Raw genomic sequence first — 17818 nt, forward strand, 5'->3', positions numbered from 1 at the left:
TTCAAAAAAGTTTTGGCCACCCTGTATGTACTGTAGTTGTACCGGGGTATTCCAAAGTATTTGTAGACCACTGTATATGTTGATTCAAGATATTCACTCTTAATGCCATTCTATCTTCAAGGAAAGGTTGATTGAAGTATGAAATTTAATATTAAAAGATTACATTTTAAGACCCTTTTTGGCTTTCAATGTAATATTTTTTTTAAATAGTTTTTAAATCTAAATTCACGGATTTTTTATCTAGGGGATATAAGTGCAACCCTCCAGTATGGGCGGGGCACTTTCTCACTTCTTCCAATCAGGCCACGCCCTACTCTCCAGGTAGGCAAATACTTTAGAGCTCTGCATTTTCTTTAAACTAATTTAAACTCCCCCTTCCTCTCATGTTATGTCATATGCTCAGAAGAATTTTTTTTATCGCCGAACACTTCACCTTTTTGTGTTAAAATAAATGAAATGGTGAGAAAGTTATAAAAAAGTGAAATAGATCAAAAGCTTTGGTTCCCTCTTCGCTTCAACTACTTTTTCTTCCTATTTTTAAACGTCAGTTCTTAAATGTATTTGATTGGAAATAAATTAAACAGGCCAAGAATGCGATTCTGTAAAAGTTTAAATATAATTAGCTATCAAATTCTGTAATGCTTTACATGAAATTTCAGTGAATAATCTGGTTTTTTTAGGGTTTTATTCACTGAATTGGGGAAATAAATGACTCAAAGAGGAAAATAAGCAAATTTTTGGGTTAAAAATATGAAAAAAGGATTTCCACCCTCCCAGGGGGGGGGTAGTTACTCTTAAAATATACATTTCTGAACTTTTTACCCAATTTAAACAATTTTAAGAACAGTTTAACATTTACAGTGGACACAGTAGAGGTGTATCTGATACAACAAGGAAGAATATTAGAATAGTGTTCGATGCACTGCGTGCTAACCCTAAAGTGACAGTTCAGAGATTGGAAGGTCTTCTTGGTCAAATACCTCGCAGGTGTGCACATTTTACAGAGATGGAAATTTACGAGAAGTGTAGCGACTGTTAAATTTTAACTTCTTTTTTTAATTCATAAATTTCCAACCCTTGATTGTTTTATATTGAGCAATCGATTGATTCAAAATACCGATGTAATGTTTTTTTAAAATTATTTAGTTATAAAAGGTAGATTATTCTTTAAAGTAAATGCAAAGAAAGTCAAGAAATGTTTTTAAAAATAAAAATGTTTTGAACGTAATTTATTTGTTAAGTGAGAATATTCTTATCATCCACAACGAGGAGGGATATCATCTTCTTCAGAAATGTGTTGGGATCAATAATGTTGATATGATCAGGTATAACAGGGATCAATAATCATTGATTGATTGATGAATTGATGGATTGATTGTTTAGATGGTGTATATCAAGAAATATAGATATAAACCGTGGTTGCTGCTCTTTGCCTCTTCATATTGCGTGTCTGAGGGTAAGTTTTTTAAATTGAAAATTGTCAGGGGTAACCAAACCATTTCTTTTTAATAAATAATGAAACAGGGGACCAGAGTTAATTAATAGCGAGAACTAGCTAAACCGCACACACGTATATCCAAGGTTATAATGCAAAGAAAGTTAATTGCTTTTGCGTATTCTTTGTGCACATATTGAAACCAGTTCTCTCTGGGCGGTGTTTGTAAACAAGAATAGATGCATCCGTGTTCTTTTATTATCCGAGGTGGATAAAAGCATTTAATTTTGATTACTATGATAATTTATATAATAGTTTCTTATGACCAGAATATTTCATTGATTTTTTATGTGAAAATGGATCTCATGTCAGGCTGTGACATCCGTCTTGTGTTTACATTACCGCCCAGGTACATTACACTGCAGTACTGAAAATGTGTACACCTCTGCAATAACTATCTTTACATTATAATTCTTTGCTTAAATCTAACCTTTTTCCTTGCTCGCTGTTTAAAGCAAAAGAGAATTGGTTGAACCACTTATGCGTGGTAACAAACACATACCTGAACCCTGATTGGATCAGGCGCTAATAGACTCGGCATACAGGAGTGGGAGGGAGAGGAGAGATGGTGGGAGGAAGAGAAGAGATGGTGGAAGGAAGAGGAGAGATGGTGGGAGGAAGAGAAGAGATGGACGTATGCGTAGTTCAACCATGTCTCGCTATTTATTAAATATTTAAGAAACTACTCCCTATCCCCTTGACTGGATGGAAATAAAAAATTGGACATTAACTGGAAAGTTTTCCCAATTTTTAGTATTTATCCCCAAAAAATTATAATAATTTTCCCGAATTTTCGGGGGACTTGAAAATTTTTGTCTTGTTGAAGAGGGCGTTAAGGGAAATGATTATATAAATATCCCTGTAAATAAATAATTGGATATATTGTAAAGGGATTTGAAGATGCAGTAGAACTCTTACTCAAGCACGGAGCTAGGATAGATGTTGAGGTAAAACCGTTGGTTTTCTGGAAAAAGTCGAAGATTTTTTTGGATATTCTAATGACCACTTGATTATTTAAAAAATAAACTGCCATTTCCTTGCTCGTCTGTGATTTAGACATTTACAAGTCATTTTTGAAAAGATGCAGTAACTTGATTTTCAATTATGTTTACATAAAAAAATCTGAACACAATGCATATTTTGTTAACAGGGGTTTGTTGAATTGTTTCAGTTTCACGATAGCATACTTAATAGTTTTGGCAAATGCTGTAAATATTTTTTTTGATGATCAAAATAACACTATAGTTAAGAATACATAACCCATCTACCCAATGGACTTGATTGGTTTGCCAACTTTCCGGAAGTATCTCCTTGATTCTCCTGGCAGGGGAATACCTAATGGAGGGGTTAAAGGTCCGGACTGAACGGGTTTGGCAGGGTTTGGCAGGGGAATACCTAATGGAGGGGTTAAAGGTCCGGACTGAACGGGTTTGGCAGGGGAATACCTAATTGAGGGGTTAAAGGTCCGGACTGAACGGGTTTGGGTTGGTGCTTCCCACATCTTGGGGCGGTCTGGGGGGTCAGGATATCATACAGATAACATTTCCTTATGTTCCTTTCCCATCCACTACATTTTTTTTATTTATATAAAAACCTCTTCAAAATTTGACAAGATTTTAGTGAAAAATATTTCAGGTTTATTTTTGCAAAATTGGGGGAAATATGAAATTTTTATATGAAATATATGAATAACCCAGCCCCCATTTCATAATGCAATTGTTAATAACTATGTATGCAAGACGTTTCATTTTGTCAGAGTCGCAGATAAATAAATATTTATTTCGAATTTTTAAAACCAAGAAATTTTTGTAATATCAAGATTGTATTCACGTGTTAAGTCTTTTGTGTTAGACAAATAATATTCTCTCTTGTTGATTTGATTTGATTTGTTTTGGGTTTAGAATAGTTGTAAAGCTGCTTCCTTTGATTCCTTTGAGCACTAAGTAGGTTTTGAAATTAAAACCTGTAGGAATATAACCCCTGCAATTATAAAAGGGTCATTTAAGAAGGCCTCTGAATTAAGGAATTGAAAATTGATCGCATAGTAAGGAATTTGATACATTACTTTTTGTAACCGAAACTGACTGACTGACTGACTGACTGACTGACCGACTGTTTTATTGATTGGTTTTTTGAATTCATTCATTGCTTGCTTTATTGATGGATTGATTTACTGTCCGACTCACTGATGGTGAAATGGTTGATTGATTAAATAATTTGATCTTGTTTGTACTGACTCATGGATTGGGTAAATGATTAATTGATTGATTGATCGCTTGTTTGATTGATTACTTTTTTATGGATGGTTAAATAATTGATTAGTTAAAACTTGTTTTTAGGAGTTCTGACAAGCTTCAGTGTGCTATATACTACGCTATTGACGGAGATCAGGTGGATATCCTTGAACTGTTGGCCCAGCAGGGAGAAGATCATTGGCTTCCCTGGCAGCAGAAGCGACCCCTACTCCATATTGCCTGTGAGCGCGGAGCTTGGAATTGTGTTAAATATCTTGTTTCAGGAACAAAAAACAAAGAAAAAAACATTTTAAAAACATTTTTTGCGTATTGAATTTTTATATTTATATTTATATTTATGTTTTTATTTTCTCGAAAAATCATTTTTATTTCTACCCCCCCTTTGGAAGATAATTTTTTGCCCCCAGAAATTTTAAGATATGCTTGCTTTGTTTGCTTGTATTTTTTTACATAATGAATTAATTTTTAAACTACTTGTAACAACATTTTTAAATTGATAATGTTTAAACATTTCACATCAGAAAAGAGAAATAACACACAAAACGTAAACATAACTTAGCATTGTCGTGGGACGCTGATTTTTTGCATGGGAACTCACCAATATGTATTGTAACTGCAAAATGCAATTTTTTAAAGATCTAAGCAAAAGTGCGCGCGTGCGCTTTTAATTGAAAAATTTGTTTTTTCTTCACATTTACGAAAAAATTCAAGTTTATTTTTTAATAAGTTGAGCAAAGTTCATAACAAAAGTAGCATGCGATATTTCAAACAACAGGTAAATTGGAACGTGGAATTCATTTCCGAGGTCAAAATCAGCGTCCCACGACAATGCTAAGTTAAGTTTGAACACTGTTTAAATTTTCCGGAGAGTAATATGTTTTGTGCCCTGGCGTTTTAATCTCCAGTCTGGTATTTTTGTGAAGATTTTTACTTGTTAATTTTGCCAGAGCGAAGTGATGAAATAAACCAGTGTTACGACGAGTACTACCCTATCCATCAATCTACACTACATGATATCAAATTTTTAGGTCAGTGTTCATGGATTTAAAATAAATTTGTATCTTTAGATTCGGATTCTGAAAAAGGTTTGGAAAATTAACTTTCACAGAAAGTATTTGACTTCTAAATATTTTTTTTCTTTATTAATATGTTTTTAATTATTTTGCGAGCACTCCCTTTAAAAGCTAGAATAAAATTATTTTAATAAATACAGGTTAGTTAAATGAACTTTTTTAATTTGTAAACGAATTTAGTGTTTTCAATGATATTTACAACAATATTTTTTGAAGATTGCTTACTTTTAGAATTGCTAATTCAATGTGGCGCTGAGACGACTGTGCGGACTAGCACCCAGCTGATGACAGCGCTTCATGTTCTTCTTCTTCAAGGGAAGAAATCAGCTGTTGATACGCTTCAGGTAAATCAAAAGGGGGAAGGGGGGCTATGAAGTTTTTTTTTGGAGGGGGGGGGGTGATGGGGAAATTTGATTTGGGATAAAATGTGTATTTGGAAACGTTAAACCTATAAAACAAACTTATAAATTTCTTTTCTTTAAACTTTTCCATAGAAAGTCATGTCTCTTTAATCGTTTAAAAAGCAATTAAAGCCTGAAAAAAGTTATAATATAAAAGGGGAGTCGTCAATGATTTTTTCATTAAAATTAGAGAAGCAGTCCAGGTTTTAGGCTTTTGTGCAATTCAAGTTTCACTCCGAAAGCGAACTCATTTTTACTCAACTAGAAATTCAAGGCGCTTCGCGCCCTTCTTTCTAGCCTTAGAGGGCGCTTCGCGCCCATCTTCTAAATTAATTGTGAGCATGTTCTCTTTGTGTACATCGTAAAACAAAACAAAAATAATTCGCGGATTTTCACAAAAAATTTCGCGGATTTTCAAAATTTTAAAAAATTTAATGACGATCGAATTTTGATGGAGAAAAATATTTAAAATTTCAATCATTCATAAACCTTCCCTGGGGTCCCTAGATGTCCCACAAAAAATTTGGGCCCGATCGGTTCAGCCTTTTTGACGTTTATTGGATACAAACAGACAAACAAACAGACAGACAGACAGACAAGCCAAATTTATATATAGATTTGGGTATACTTGGTGGTGAACTCCAAGAAGTCCAGGTAGGACCATGGTAGGAGTGTTGTGAGAACCTGTGACTGCTTTAGGTCGTACTTATGGGTCAAATAAGCTCAGGAAGCAGTCCCCTTAAACCATAATAGTTTTTGATTCTCTAACCTCAGAAGGAAGAAAGTTCCATTTCTCTGGGATCCTTACACTAAAAAAGTTTATTTTATTTCTGTTCTGGTCTGTTTCAGCTGGAGATTCAAAGGGTTTGAGGTGTGTCTTGTCACTCTAGATTGAGTGGACCACACAAAAGAGAACCAAGTGTTACTGTTCACCTTGTCAAAGCCCTTCAGTATCTTAAAGCTTTGGATTAAATCAGTTCTCAGTCTTCTATCTTTGAGAGTTGTAAGGTCTAGTTCTTTCAGCTGTTTTTCATAGGTATTTCCTTTTAACCTGATGTATTACAGTACTGCTCTTTTCTGAACCTGCTCTAGCAATTCAACATCTCCTGATGTTCATGGAGACCATGCTGGAGTACAGAACTCCAGGTGTACCCTGACATATTGTACGTAGAGTTTCAGAAATATATTTCTATCTCTAAAGTGGAAAGCTTGACATATTTTACCTAAAACTGCATTAGCTACTCTGGCTTCTGTGATGCACTGGTTTCTGGGCTTCAAGGATTTATCTATGAGAACACCGATATCTCGTTCTAAAGAGGTTTCAGTCAGCTTTTCACCATTCATAAAATACTCAACGTTGGGGTTGGTGCGACCAACATGCACTATTTTATATGTTTTAACATTAAATTCCATCCCCCAATGTATCAGCCCAGTTGCATAGGTTGTTCAAACAATCTTGGAGTATTTTTCTATCGTTGTCAGAAGTTATTCTCTCAATCTGGCCAAGCTTTGTATTATCTGCGAACTTTCTAAGGATGCTTATGAGTGCGGCCCTGAAGTCTAGGTCATTAATTTATATAAGGCCGCTTAAAAATATTAATATTGTCTTTAAGGTCCGACTTTCCCCCCAGATCATCAAAAATCATCATGTAATTGATTCTTTTATTTAGATAACCCTGTGTGTCCTAATTGTGTAATTCCTTTTTTAAATACAAATTTAATATTTTAGACCTTAAAACTTCTTCTTGAGCACGGGTTGAAGGAACACATAAATGAACCAGATTCTCTAGGAAACACTCCCCTTCACGCCCTAATAGTCAGGTACTCCTCCACTTCACGCCCTTATAGTCAGGTACTCTCCCACTTCACACCCTTAAAGTCGGGCACTCCCCCACCACACGCCCTTATAGTTAGGTACTCCCCCACTTCAGGCCCTTATAGTCAGGTACTCCACCACTTCAGGCCCTTATAGTCAGGTACTCCACCACTTTACGCCCTAATAGTCAGATACTCCCCCAATTCACGCCCTTATAGTGAGGTACTTCCCTACTTCACATCCATAAAGTCGGGCACTACCCCCACCCCACGCCCTTATAGTCAGGTACTCCCCACACTTCAGGCCCTTATAGTCAGGTACTCTCCCCACATCAGGCCCTTATAGTCAGGTACTCCCCCCACTTCAGGCCCTTAAATTCAGGTACTCTCCCCCCCTTCAGGCCCTTAAAGTCAGGTACTCTCCCCCCTTCAGGCCCTTAAAGTCGGCGGGCACTCCCCCACCCCACGCCCTTTTAGTCAGGTACTCTCCCACTTCACGTCCTATTATTCAAGAACTTCCCAACTTCACGTCCTTATAGTCAGGTACTCTTCCTACTTCACGTTTGTTAGTTAAGTACTCCCCCACTTCACGTCATTATAATCAAGAATTCCCCCACTTCACGTTCTTTTAATCAAGTACTCCACCACTTCACGTTCTTATAATCAAGTACTCCCCCACTGCACGTCCTTATAATCAAATACTCCCCCACTTCACGTCCTAATAGTCAGGTACTCCCCCATCCCACGCCCTTATAGTTAGGTACTCCCCCACTTCTCGCCCTTATAGTCAAGTACTCCCCCACTTCACGCCCTTAAAGTCAGGTACTTCCAAACTTCACGCCCTTAAAGTCGGGCACTCCCCCACCCCACGCCCTTAAAGTCGGGCACTCCCACGCCCTTATAGTCAGATACTCTCCCACTTCATGCTCTTATATTCAAGTACTCTCCAACTTCACGTCATTATCAAGTACTCCCCCACTGCACGTCCTTATAATCAAATGATTCACTTCACGTCCTAATATTCAGGTACTCCCCGACTTCATGCCCTTATAGTCAGGTACTCCCCCACTTCACGTCCTTATAATAAAGTACTCCCCCACTTCACGTCCTTATAATACAGTACTCCCCAACTTCACGCTCTAACTAGTTTGTATTCCAGGTATGCTCTAGAGGAGAGGAGATGTGGATACAATGATGATCCAGCTCCATGGAATAAGTGGGATATGCTCACACTCACTAGATACCTCATTCAGAACGGAGCCAGGCCAAGTATTAATCAGGTACAGATAGGGCATTCAGTATATAAGTATGTACACTAGGCTTGTACAGTGTATATATTTAACTATTTAGGCGATGTCCTGACTTTTTATTAATTTTTGTTTGGATGGTTGGTTGGTTGGTTGGTTGATTGGTTGGTTGGTTGGTTGGTTGGTTGGTTGGTTGGTTGGTTGGTTGGTTGGTTGGTTGGTTGGTTGGTTGGTCGGTCGGTCGGTTGGTTGGTTGGTTGATTGGTTGGTTGGTTGGTTGGTTGGTTGGTTGGTTGGTTGGTTGGTTGGTTGGTTGGTTGAATGCAAATTCATTAGTTAATCGGCTGAAGCTAGGAAATTAGACGTATAAAATATTGGTAAAGTTTGGGTTGTGGAATTTCTGGAGATAAAATGAAGAAATACAATTTATTTTATTGATCATAAACGATTTGTTTAGGCTCGAAATAGTGCATTAGCTTGTGTGCTTCGCCATGTAACAGACTGGGAGTTTAGATATGATCTTCTCAACATGCTGTTGCAGGTAGGACAATTAATCTTTTCCCCACCTTACCTACCTCCGGAGATCCAAATATTGAAGGTCGAGATTTAACTTTGATATTTTGGAGGGAGGAGATCCAAATATTGAAGATCAGGATTTAACTTTTATATTTAGAAGGGCGGAGATCCGAAAATTGAAAGTTGGGATTTAACTTTGATATTCAGGAGGGCGGAGATCTAAATATGGAAGATCGAGATTTAACTGCGATATTTAGGAGGGCGGAGATCCAAATATTGATGGTCGGGATTTGACTATGATATTTAGGAGGGCGGAGATCCGAAAATTGAAAGTTGGGACTTAACTTTGATATTTAGGAGGGTGGAGATCCAAATATTGAAGGTCGGGATGGCAGTGTTCCTCTAATGGTTTGTCTAGTCCCCTTAATCAACAAGGATCCTCTACATCATTTCTCTCATCTTATGAAGGCAAGTCCAGAGTTCAATCTTTAAACATATTTTGCTTGTTTGATGGTTTGTTATTTGTTTTTATCCAATTTATGTCGAAAACAGCTAAACCGATCTGGTTAAAAAAGTTAGGTCACAATCACTTGACCCTAAGAAAGTTTTTGGACGGTCAAAATAAAAAATATTGCTGAGAAAAAAGGCAATTTTCAAAAACTTCGGAAATCAATCAATGCTAACAGATAACACGCGAATATATTAGTTTTACGATCTACGATGAGTCCAAGGACCAAAATACTGATAAGTTTGTTTAGGGCATATTATTTAAAAAGAACTAGAATGCTTAATTATTTCGGACACAATTGCTTGCTCAATTGATTATTTAAATAAGATTTTTAAATAAATTTCTTTCAAGTATTGAAAAGGAACAATCACTCAAACATCAATATTCAGCTACTTAAATGGGCCCCATTATTTTCACAACTTTTATGGGAATTTTAGAGTTTTGAAAAACTGAAAACATCGAAAAAGTAAAACGTTTATTAAAGCGTGGATTGAATTATTTTCCACTCTATACTCATTTTTATCTTATCATACACTGACAAAGAAATTTTCAGGTTTGTTACCTCAATTGTGTCCGTATATTGTGCAAGTATGGAGCTAACCCTAACTGTTCTTCCAGGTAAAAAAAACGCAAAACATTTATTTTTTCAACTTGTAAATAAATTCGGAAGCCACCTATCTGGAGATATCCTGACTTGGTGCGCACGATCCACCAAAATTTCTTGGCGAACAGACAAACAGAGATTACTACTTTATATATATTGACTTATCAATATTTCAGATCAAACCTGACCCCCCTCCATGTTCTGGTGTTTACTGGAACCGAAAACATATCTTTAGCTCGACAGGAGGAGAAAAAAGAAGGTTTGTTTGTCTCGGGGATTCTCACTTTCAGCCATCTTGGTTTATAATTCCTCCATTTTGGTTTTAAATTCCTCCATCTTGGTTTATAATTCCTCCATCTTGGTTTAAAATTCCTCCATATTAGTTTATAATTCCTCCATCTTGGTTTAAAATTCCTCCATATTAGTGTATAATTCCTCCATCTTGGTTTAAAATTCCTCCATCTTGGTTTAAAATTCCTTCATCTTGGTTTAAAATTCCTCCATATTAGTTTATAATTCCTCCATTGCTGTGGTTTATAATTCCTCCATCTGGTTTTATAATTCAGGGGACATTAGTTGCAAAACTAACACTTGGCCCATTTCTAACACTGAATGTTACAAATGGGCAAAATTGAAAGACTGGGATCCCGGTCCATATCCTTCAGAATTCCTTCGTCTAGGTTTATAATTCCTCCATTTTGGTTTATAATTCCTCCATCTTGTTTTATAATTCAGGGGATATTAGTTCCAAAACTAACACTTGGCCCATTTCTAACACTGAATGTTACAAATGGGTTTTTTGTGATCCCGGCCCATATTCTTCAGAATTCCTTCTTCTAGGTTTATAATTCCTCCATCTTCGTTTTTAATTCCTCCATCTTGTTTTTCAGCATTTGAGTTTATTCGGAATCTTCTGACCCTTCTTCTACAGCATGGTCTAGATCCAAATGTCAGGTGAAGAAAAATTGAAAGAACAAACCAAAATAAATCAATATCGAAAAAAAAGTTTTGAAAAACAACAAAGAATAACTTGAGTTATTAATTTGAAGTTCGAGTTCATGAAAAATACAAAAACTCATTTTTATTGAATATTGTATTTTCTTCCAGATATTCTTCAAGATCCCATCACATTCTTCTCTCTCTAATGGACATGGTTCAGAACGCGAGGTCACCTTCCGACCTCAACTACGTGTACTCTTTGACCTTGACCCTTCTACAGTACGGAGCTAACCCTAATATGACCGTTAACGGCGGAAGGTCAGAATTTATAACATAAAACTAAAAAAACCATGTCTAAATTTTAAAAAATATCAATTTATCATTCACAAAAGATTTTTAAAGATATGCGATGTTGTCTAATTGTTTTAATTTCTCAGATCCTTAGCCTAACTATTCCGTTTTTAAAGGCAATTTTTATTTAAGAAATTAACCACTTATAGATTTTCCATTTGAATTTGAGCTTGACTGCTGATGGCCTTTTGATCAAGCGCGATTGATTGATTGGTTATTTATTGATTTATTGTTTGATTTCAGTGGAAAGCGTCGATATAGTTCTAATCACTCCCGTGCTGGAGATATTTTTATGATGAAATCTAGTCACCAGGTATATTTATTTAAGAATTACCCTTACCTCCCCCCCCCCCAGCTGGGAATGATTTTTGAAAAATAAAAAATTGGATATAAAAAGGAGAGTTTTTTTCCTTTTTAAAATTGTCTTCCGAAAATTAGGTAATTTTTCCCCATTAAGCGAATAAAACCCTAAAGGATTTGCCGCTTTGCGCAAAAACTCCATACTATGTTTGGGGGGGGGGGGGAATATATTTTTCAAGAAAATAATTAACCCCGTAAATAAGGAGGAATGGGTAATTTTATTTTATTAATGCTTTCCAAGTTTACAAACATTTTTTTGTTTTTGCGGCAAATATGTTTATAAAATGTTTTTGCGGCAAAAATGTTTTTTTCTTATGTTTTCGCCGCAAATATGGTTATTAAATGTTTTCGCGCAAATATGTTTATCAAATGAAATTCTTTTCATTTCTTAATTCGCAATGAGCTGAACAATTCTCCAATGTTTTTTCTAGATTGATGAACTATATCATTTAATTAGTTATTTTATTTCCAGGTTTTGTTCCATTATTGTCATATTCTGATCAACAAGGATAAATTGCTGTGGGATCCGGATCAGACTTATACCAGGTCATTTTTTTTAATTAAACATTTTTTCCAGAGGTAAAATTTTTGCATGTTAAATTTGTTCAAAAGTTGCTTAGTTGGTTTCCCTCTTCCTTCTTACGGATTTAACGAATCTATTATGTATAGATTGATACGACTGTATTTCCTGTCAATGAAGTCCAAGGAACTCTATCATTGTTTACGAATATAATATGTATATTGTATAGATTGATACGACTGTATTTCCTGTCAATGAAGTCCAAGGAACTCTATCATTGTTTACGAATATAATATGTATATTGTATTGGCTGATACGACTGTATTTCATGTCAATGAAGTCCAAGGAACTATATTATTGTTTACGAATATAATATGTATATTGTATAGATTGATACAACTATATTTCCTGTCAGTGAAATCCAAGGAACTATATAATTGTTTACGAATATAATATGTATATTGTATTGGCTGATACGACTGTATTTCATGTCAATGAAGTCGAAGGAACTCTATCATTGTTTACGAATATAATATGTATATTGTATAGATTGATACGACTGTATTTCCTGTCAATGAAGTCCAAGGAACTCTATCATTGTTTACGAATATAATATGCATANTTTGATTGTTCATGGTATATGTATAGCAGGAGTTTCTATTTCCAATGTGCATGACTTTGCATTTATCAACATTAAACAACATACCCCAAGTTTCAGCCCAATCACAAAGTTTATTAAGACAGTTTTGTAATATATTTTTGTCACTTTCGTTTAACATTTTTTGGGCAAGTTTTGTATCATCCGCAAATTTTTTTAACACAGAAATATGTGCACAAAGAAAGTCAATGTCATTAATATAGATGATAAAAAGAATCGGACCAAGCACCGATCCCTGGGGAACACCACTTAAGACAGGTTTCCATTCTGAATATTGGCCATTCAAAACTACTCTTTGCCCCCTGTTTGAAAGCCAAGCTTCGATCCATCTCAAAATATCACCTTTTATACTATGGGCTTTAAGTTTCTCAAGCAATCTGTTTTTAGGCACTTTGTCAAAAGCCTTTGAGAAATCTAAAAATATAATGTCCATAGAATGACCTTCATCATGCAGGCTGGTTATGACCTCCAGAAACTCCAATAAGTTAGTAAGGCAGGACTTCTGCTTCTTAAAACCATGTTGACTGGGGTTAATAAGATTATTTTTCTGTAAATGGTCGACAATTTTATCCCGTAAGATGGACTCCATGGTTTTACAGACAAGGGAAGTTAATGAGATCGGACGATAGTTTTCAGGTTTACATTTAACACCTTTCTTAAAAATTGGGGTCACATTGGCTAGTCTCCAGTCCTCAGGGACATAGCCTTCATTCAAGGATTTGTTAAAAACTATGGCTAAAGGTTTACAAATACTGTTTTTTAATTCCTTGAGTATTGTAGAAGTGATACCGTCAGTTCCAGGAGAAGTTGTAGGTTTCATCTTGTCAATCTTCTCAATAATATCAGACTCATCGAAAAAAGTAGTCGACAGAGTTTCTTCACTTGGCAGCCTCGACAGGGTTGGGATGGGATGGGAAAAAACACTACTGAAATATGTATTAAGAATTTCAGTCATTTCAACGTCGTCACTAGTTATTTCTCCGTCTTGCTTCAGAAGTGGACCAACATTAGATTTAATTTTGGTTTTATTCTGCACGTAAGAATAAAATGATTTGTTATGACGGCGAGATTTCTTTGCAAGCTGTTTTTCAAAGTTTTTTTTAGCATTTCTCACTGCATTTTTCACTGATTTTTCAATTTCTTTATATTCAAGAAAAGATTTGTGTTCCTTTGTGGTTTTATAATGGTTATAGAGTCTTTGTTTTTTTTTCTAATTAAACGCATCACATTTGGTTTCATCCAGATGGGTTTATAGTTTTGACGACGGAGTTTTTTTGGCACATATTTTTCGGTTAAAGCATTTAAATTGTCTTTAAAAAATTTCCAGGATTCTTCAGTATTTAAGCCTTCAGAAATATTTTGCCATGGAATTAAAGACATTTCATATATAATACTATGAAAATCCGCATTTTTCCAGTCATAAACTTTCTCAACAGACTTTGATAATCTAGGTCTAAAATCATATATAATAGATAGCATAGAGTGATCAGATTTACCAAGCCTACCAAGATCAGTGATATTCACAATGTTATCAGGATTATCTGTGATAACAAGATCCAAAATATTCCCCTTAATATGGGTGGGGAAATCTACAATTTGATGTAGACCGGCAAAAATGGTTTCGTCTAGAAATTCTTGGCTTTTTTTGACAGAGCTCTGGTTAGTCCAGTTAATGCCAGGAAAGTTGAAATCTCCGATAAAAATACAGTTTTTATCATGTTCCCTTAGAATCTTGCATAGTTCACTGTTATTTAGATCTGATGAGTTCGGAGATCTATAAACAATTGTAATATTCAAATTACCTTCACCATTATCACTAAGTATAGAAAATTTACAGTACTGATTAAAATTGAATTTTTTAACGTCAACATTAAAAATTGTAAGTCCATTTCTCACAAAAACTAGGATTCCACCTCCGATACCATCCTTTGTATCAGTCCTATCTTGTCTTATCTCAAGTGAATATCCTGAAATGTTCAATAATACTGGGGAAGTGTTACCATTGCACCATGATTCAGTAATAGCAATTATATCTGGTTTTTTATCACTCACTAAACATTCAAGTTCTTGCACTTTATTGCCAATGCTTTGAGCGTTTAGATATAGAATATTTAATTCTTTTTTCTCCTCTGGGAGGTTTCTAGTTCTTCCAACTCCTCCGGGTCCTCTTCCCTGGTCCTCTTGCTGTCGAGCCTGGACCTGGTCCTCTTCTCTGGTTCTCCAACCAGGGTCATGTTGGGGGAGCTGATTTCGACTCTTCTTAGTCGAGTTTTGATTAGTCTTTTTTTCCCTCTCATTCCTACTACCTTCCAAATCCAGTTTAAAGACTGTTCAGCAGACATTTCAGAATTTAACTTTTCAGCTTTCTCAATTAAAGTTTTTTCCCGCTGTCGCTGACAAGGTGTTAAATCAGGTATTATGCTAATCTTATTGAAGAACTTAGAGTGTTTAAGATTATTTGCAGCAGCAAAGATCTCGTTTTTCTCTTCTTTGTGGAACCCAACAAGCAGAGGTCGAGGTTTCGTGGGATTTTTTGCTCCAACTCTAGCTGAGAACTTAACATTTGTTTTTACACTCAGCTTCACTTTCATATCCTTAAACAAGTTATCTAACGTATCAGAGTCATAGTTTTTCCGTTGTACTCCAGAAACCATGGATTCAGGGGGTTCAGGCAGGTTGTGGATAACTATGTTATGTTTCCTAGCTTCTCTTTCCTCGAATTCATCGAGTACAGAGTCAGATGATTCTTGAACTAATGCCTGTTTATTGACCTTGCCTACTTTCTCGTTGAGGGCAGAGAGCTCTTTGTCAACATGTTTGTTTGTCTGGTCAATGGCGTTCTTGTTCTCTGATACACCTGTGGTGAGTGTCTCAACGGATGCTTTGAGACCAGATATTTCCTTTGCATTGGCAGCAAGAGCATCACTTAGCTTTTTGTATCCGAGGGAGCAGCCATCACACATCCAACAGTGAGTCCCAGTTCTGTCCTTTATTGATTGGATCAGTTTAAATGTATCATCAGGCATGTCACATTCTGAAGATGCATGATTCCATCTGTCACACACACAGCACTGGACTGATTTTCCAGTGACAGCTTTTTTACAGCTGATACAAGGATGCTTAACCATCCTGAAAAGTAAAGCAGATTTACTATACGAGTTTGCGAGAACTCTGCAAGGAATCAGTAGTAATCTCTTGGACAAAAATAAAGATTGATTTTGATACTTTGATGCATCTTTAAAGTTTAAAGGATTGAAAATGATGGAATTTCTGATTAAATGATAACTTGGTCGACTTGGCAATTATTATTTGGTCGGTTTATTGATTATCGGTTGGTTTATTTATTGGTTGATTTATTGATTAATTGGTTAATTTTTTGATTACTTTGTTGATTCGTGAATTGGGTAGTTGATTTATTGTACTTGCTTTATTGATCTTTCGTTAATTTATTGGTAACTTGGTTGATTTATATATAATTTTGTTGATTTATTGATTATTGGTCGATTGATTTATTAGTTTTTTGATTTTTTGATAACTTGGTTGTTTTAATGATTACTTGGTTAATTTATTGATTACTTGCTTGGTTTAAATTGATTACTTGGAAAATTTATTTATGCATGATTGATTTATTGATTACCTGGTTGATTTATAAATAATTGGTTGATTTATTGATAATTGGTTGATTTCTTAATAACTTGGTTGATTTCTTAATTACTTGGCTGATTTATGAATTACTTTGTTGATTTATTGATTACTTGCGTGATTTATTGATTACTTGGAAAATTTATTTATTGCTTGGTTGATTGATTGTTTGATAGGTTAGTTGATTGAATTAAGGCCTAAATTAATTATTATTATTAACAATTAATACATGAATGCATCAATAAATCAATGAATCAATTGCATGAACCAATGCATTAATGAACTAGATTAAATGTTCGTTTATTGATTGATTTTTTTAATGATTGAAGCATTTTTTTATTGTGCTAGTTAACTTTTTGTTTTCAGTGCGCCCCGAACATTGAAGCAGATGTGCCGCGTCGAAATTTACAATATGTTGGGTCAGCGGCCAGCAGTCAACGTTTCTAAGCTTCCTCTGCCGCCAGTCCTAAGGGAGTACCTTCTCAACTTCGAACCATAAATATTAAATATACGTCTGTAGATTTTTAGAGGCATTTAATTTATCAATAATGCAATTTTCTAATTCAGTCAGAAATGCGGGTATTAGAGGTATAGATAGGATTACTTCTGGAACGGTATTACTCTGACGTTGATCCGGTTATTTTAGAAATTTAGATATGCATGCATGGGCTCAACCGAGTATATGTTTCCTGACCTAATAAAATTATTTTTAGTTTAACTATAGCATATTATTTAGTTTTTTTATTGAAGAAAAAAGTCTGATTTTCTAATCAAATCTGATGAGCAGAAGAAAAGTAAGCTGCAGCTATGTAAATCTATCATTTTTTGGTCTTCAAACCCGTTATTATTTTTCAACCCCCTTTCTTCTAGCATGGGGCATTATAGAAGGAGGTAATGGGACAATTATGGATGATGGGATAGCCCCTCCAACGAGCCACTTCTCCCCTCTCAGAAGTTTAAGCCCTGTATACGCCCCTGCATCTGCATCTAGTTCTTATGTGTTAACTACGCTTAACTTGTGTTAGGCATAACTTATTAAAAGTTACTTTGAACAGGTTCAGAATAAAAACTTATTATTATTAGTTAATAGTCCTAAAATAGATTACCAACAAAATAATCTAGCTAAAATTTTTCGGAATGTCTTCATTTTAATATTAAATATTAAATTTATGTTATTATGTTAACGTTTAGCGTACTTATTGCATTAATATTGAAAAGACTGGACATTTTGTAATCTTGGTATGCTTATGCTTCAACACTTCAAGATGCTGAAACTATGGAAAAGAAATCCTTGAATTAAAAATGGAATTGATAAAATGCGCAATCTATGTTTTATCGTAAATCGCGGAAAAGTAATTTCTTGCTTGTCCACCTATTTTTTACTTTTAATTTAAAATGATAATGTGGAGTTTTTCGTAGCTATAATCTCAATTT

General features: G+C 35.1%; 1 protein-coding gene across 1 annotated transcript; it reads left to right on the forward strand.

Moving 5' to 3' along the window:
* The first annotated feature begins 213 nt into the window (after window positions 1-213).
* LOC111709514 (ankyrin-3) lies at window positions 214-17466 on the forward strand. Its single transcript, XM_023483198.1, has 20 exons — window positions 214-321; window positions 862-987; window positions 1242-1325; window positions 1384-1456; window positions 2386-2502; window positions 3818-4013; window positions 4698-4778; window positions 5055-5167; window positions 6954-7045; window positions 8199-8319; window positions 8744-8827; window positions 9160-9270; window positions 9864-9928; window positions 10091-10173; window positions 10805-10868; window positions 11022-11171; window positions 11448-11517; window positions 12037-12110; window positions 12234-12288; window positions 16740-17466. The coding sequence occupies exons 1-20, from the start codon at window positions 269-271 to the stop codon at window positions 16881-16883; spliced, it is 1956 nt and encodes a 651-aa protein (XP_023338966.1). The 5' UTR covers window positions 214-268; the 3' UTR covers window positions 16884-17466.
* The last annotated feature ends 352 nt before the right edge of the window (window positions 17467-17818 follow it).

The sequence above is a fragment of the Eurytemora carolleeae genome, unplaced genomic scaffold (assembly GCF_000591075.1).
Source record: "Eurytemora carolleeae unplaced genomic scaffold, Eaff_2.0 scaffold717, whole genome shotgun sequence".
In the NCBI taxonomy this organism is placed as follows: domain Eukaryota; kingdom Metazoa; phylum Arthropoda; class Copepoda; order Calanoida; family Temoridae; genus Eurytemora; species Eurytemora carolleeae.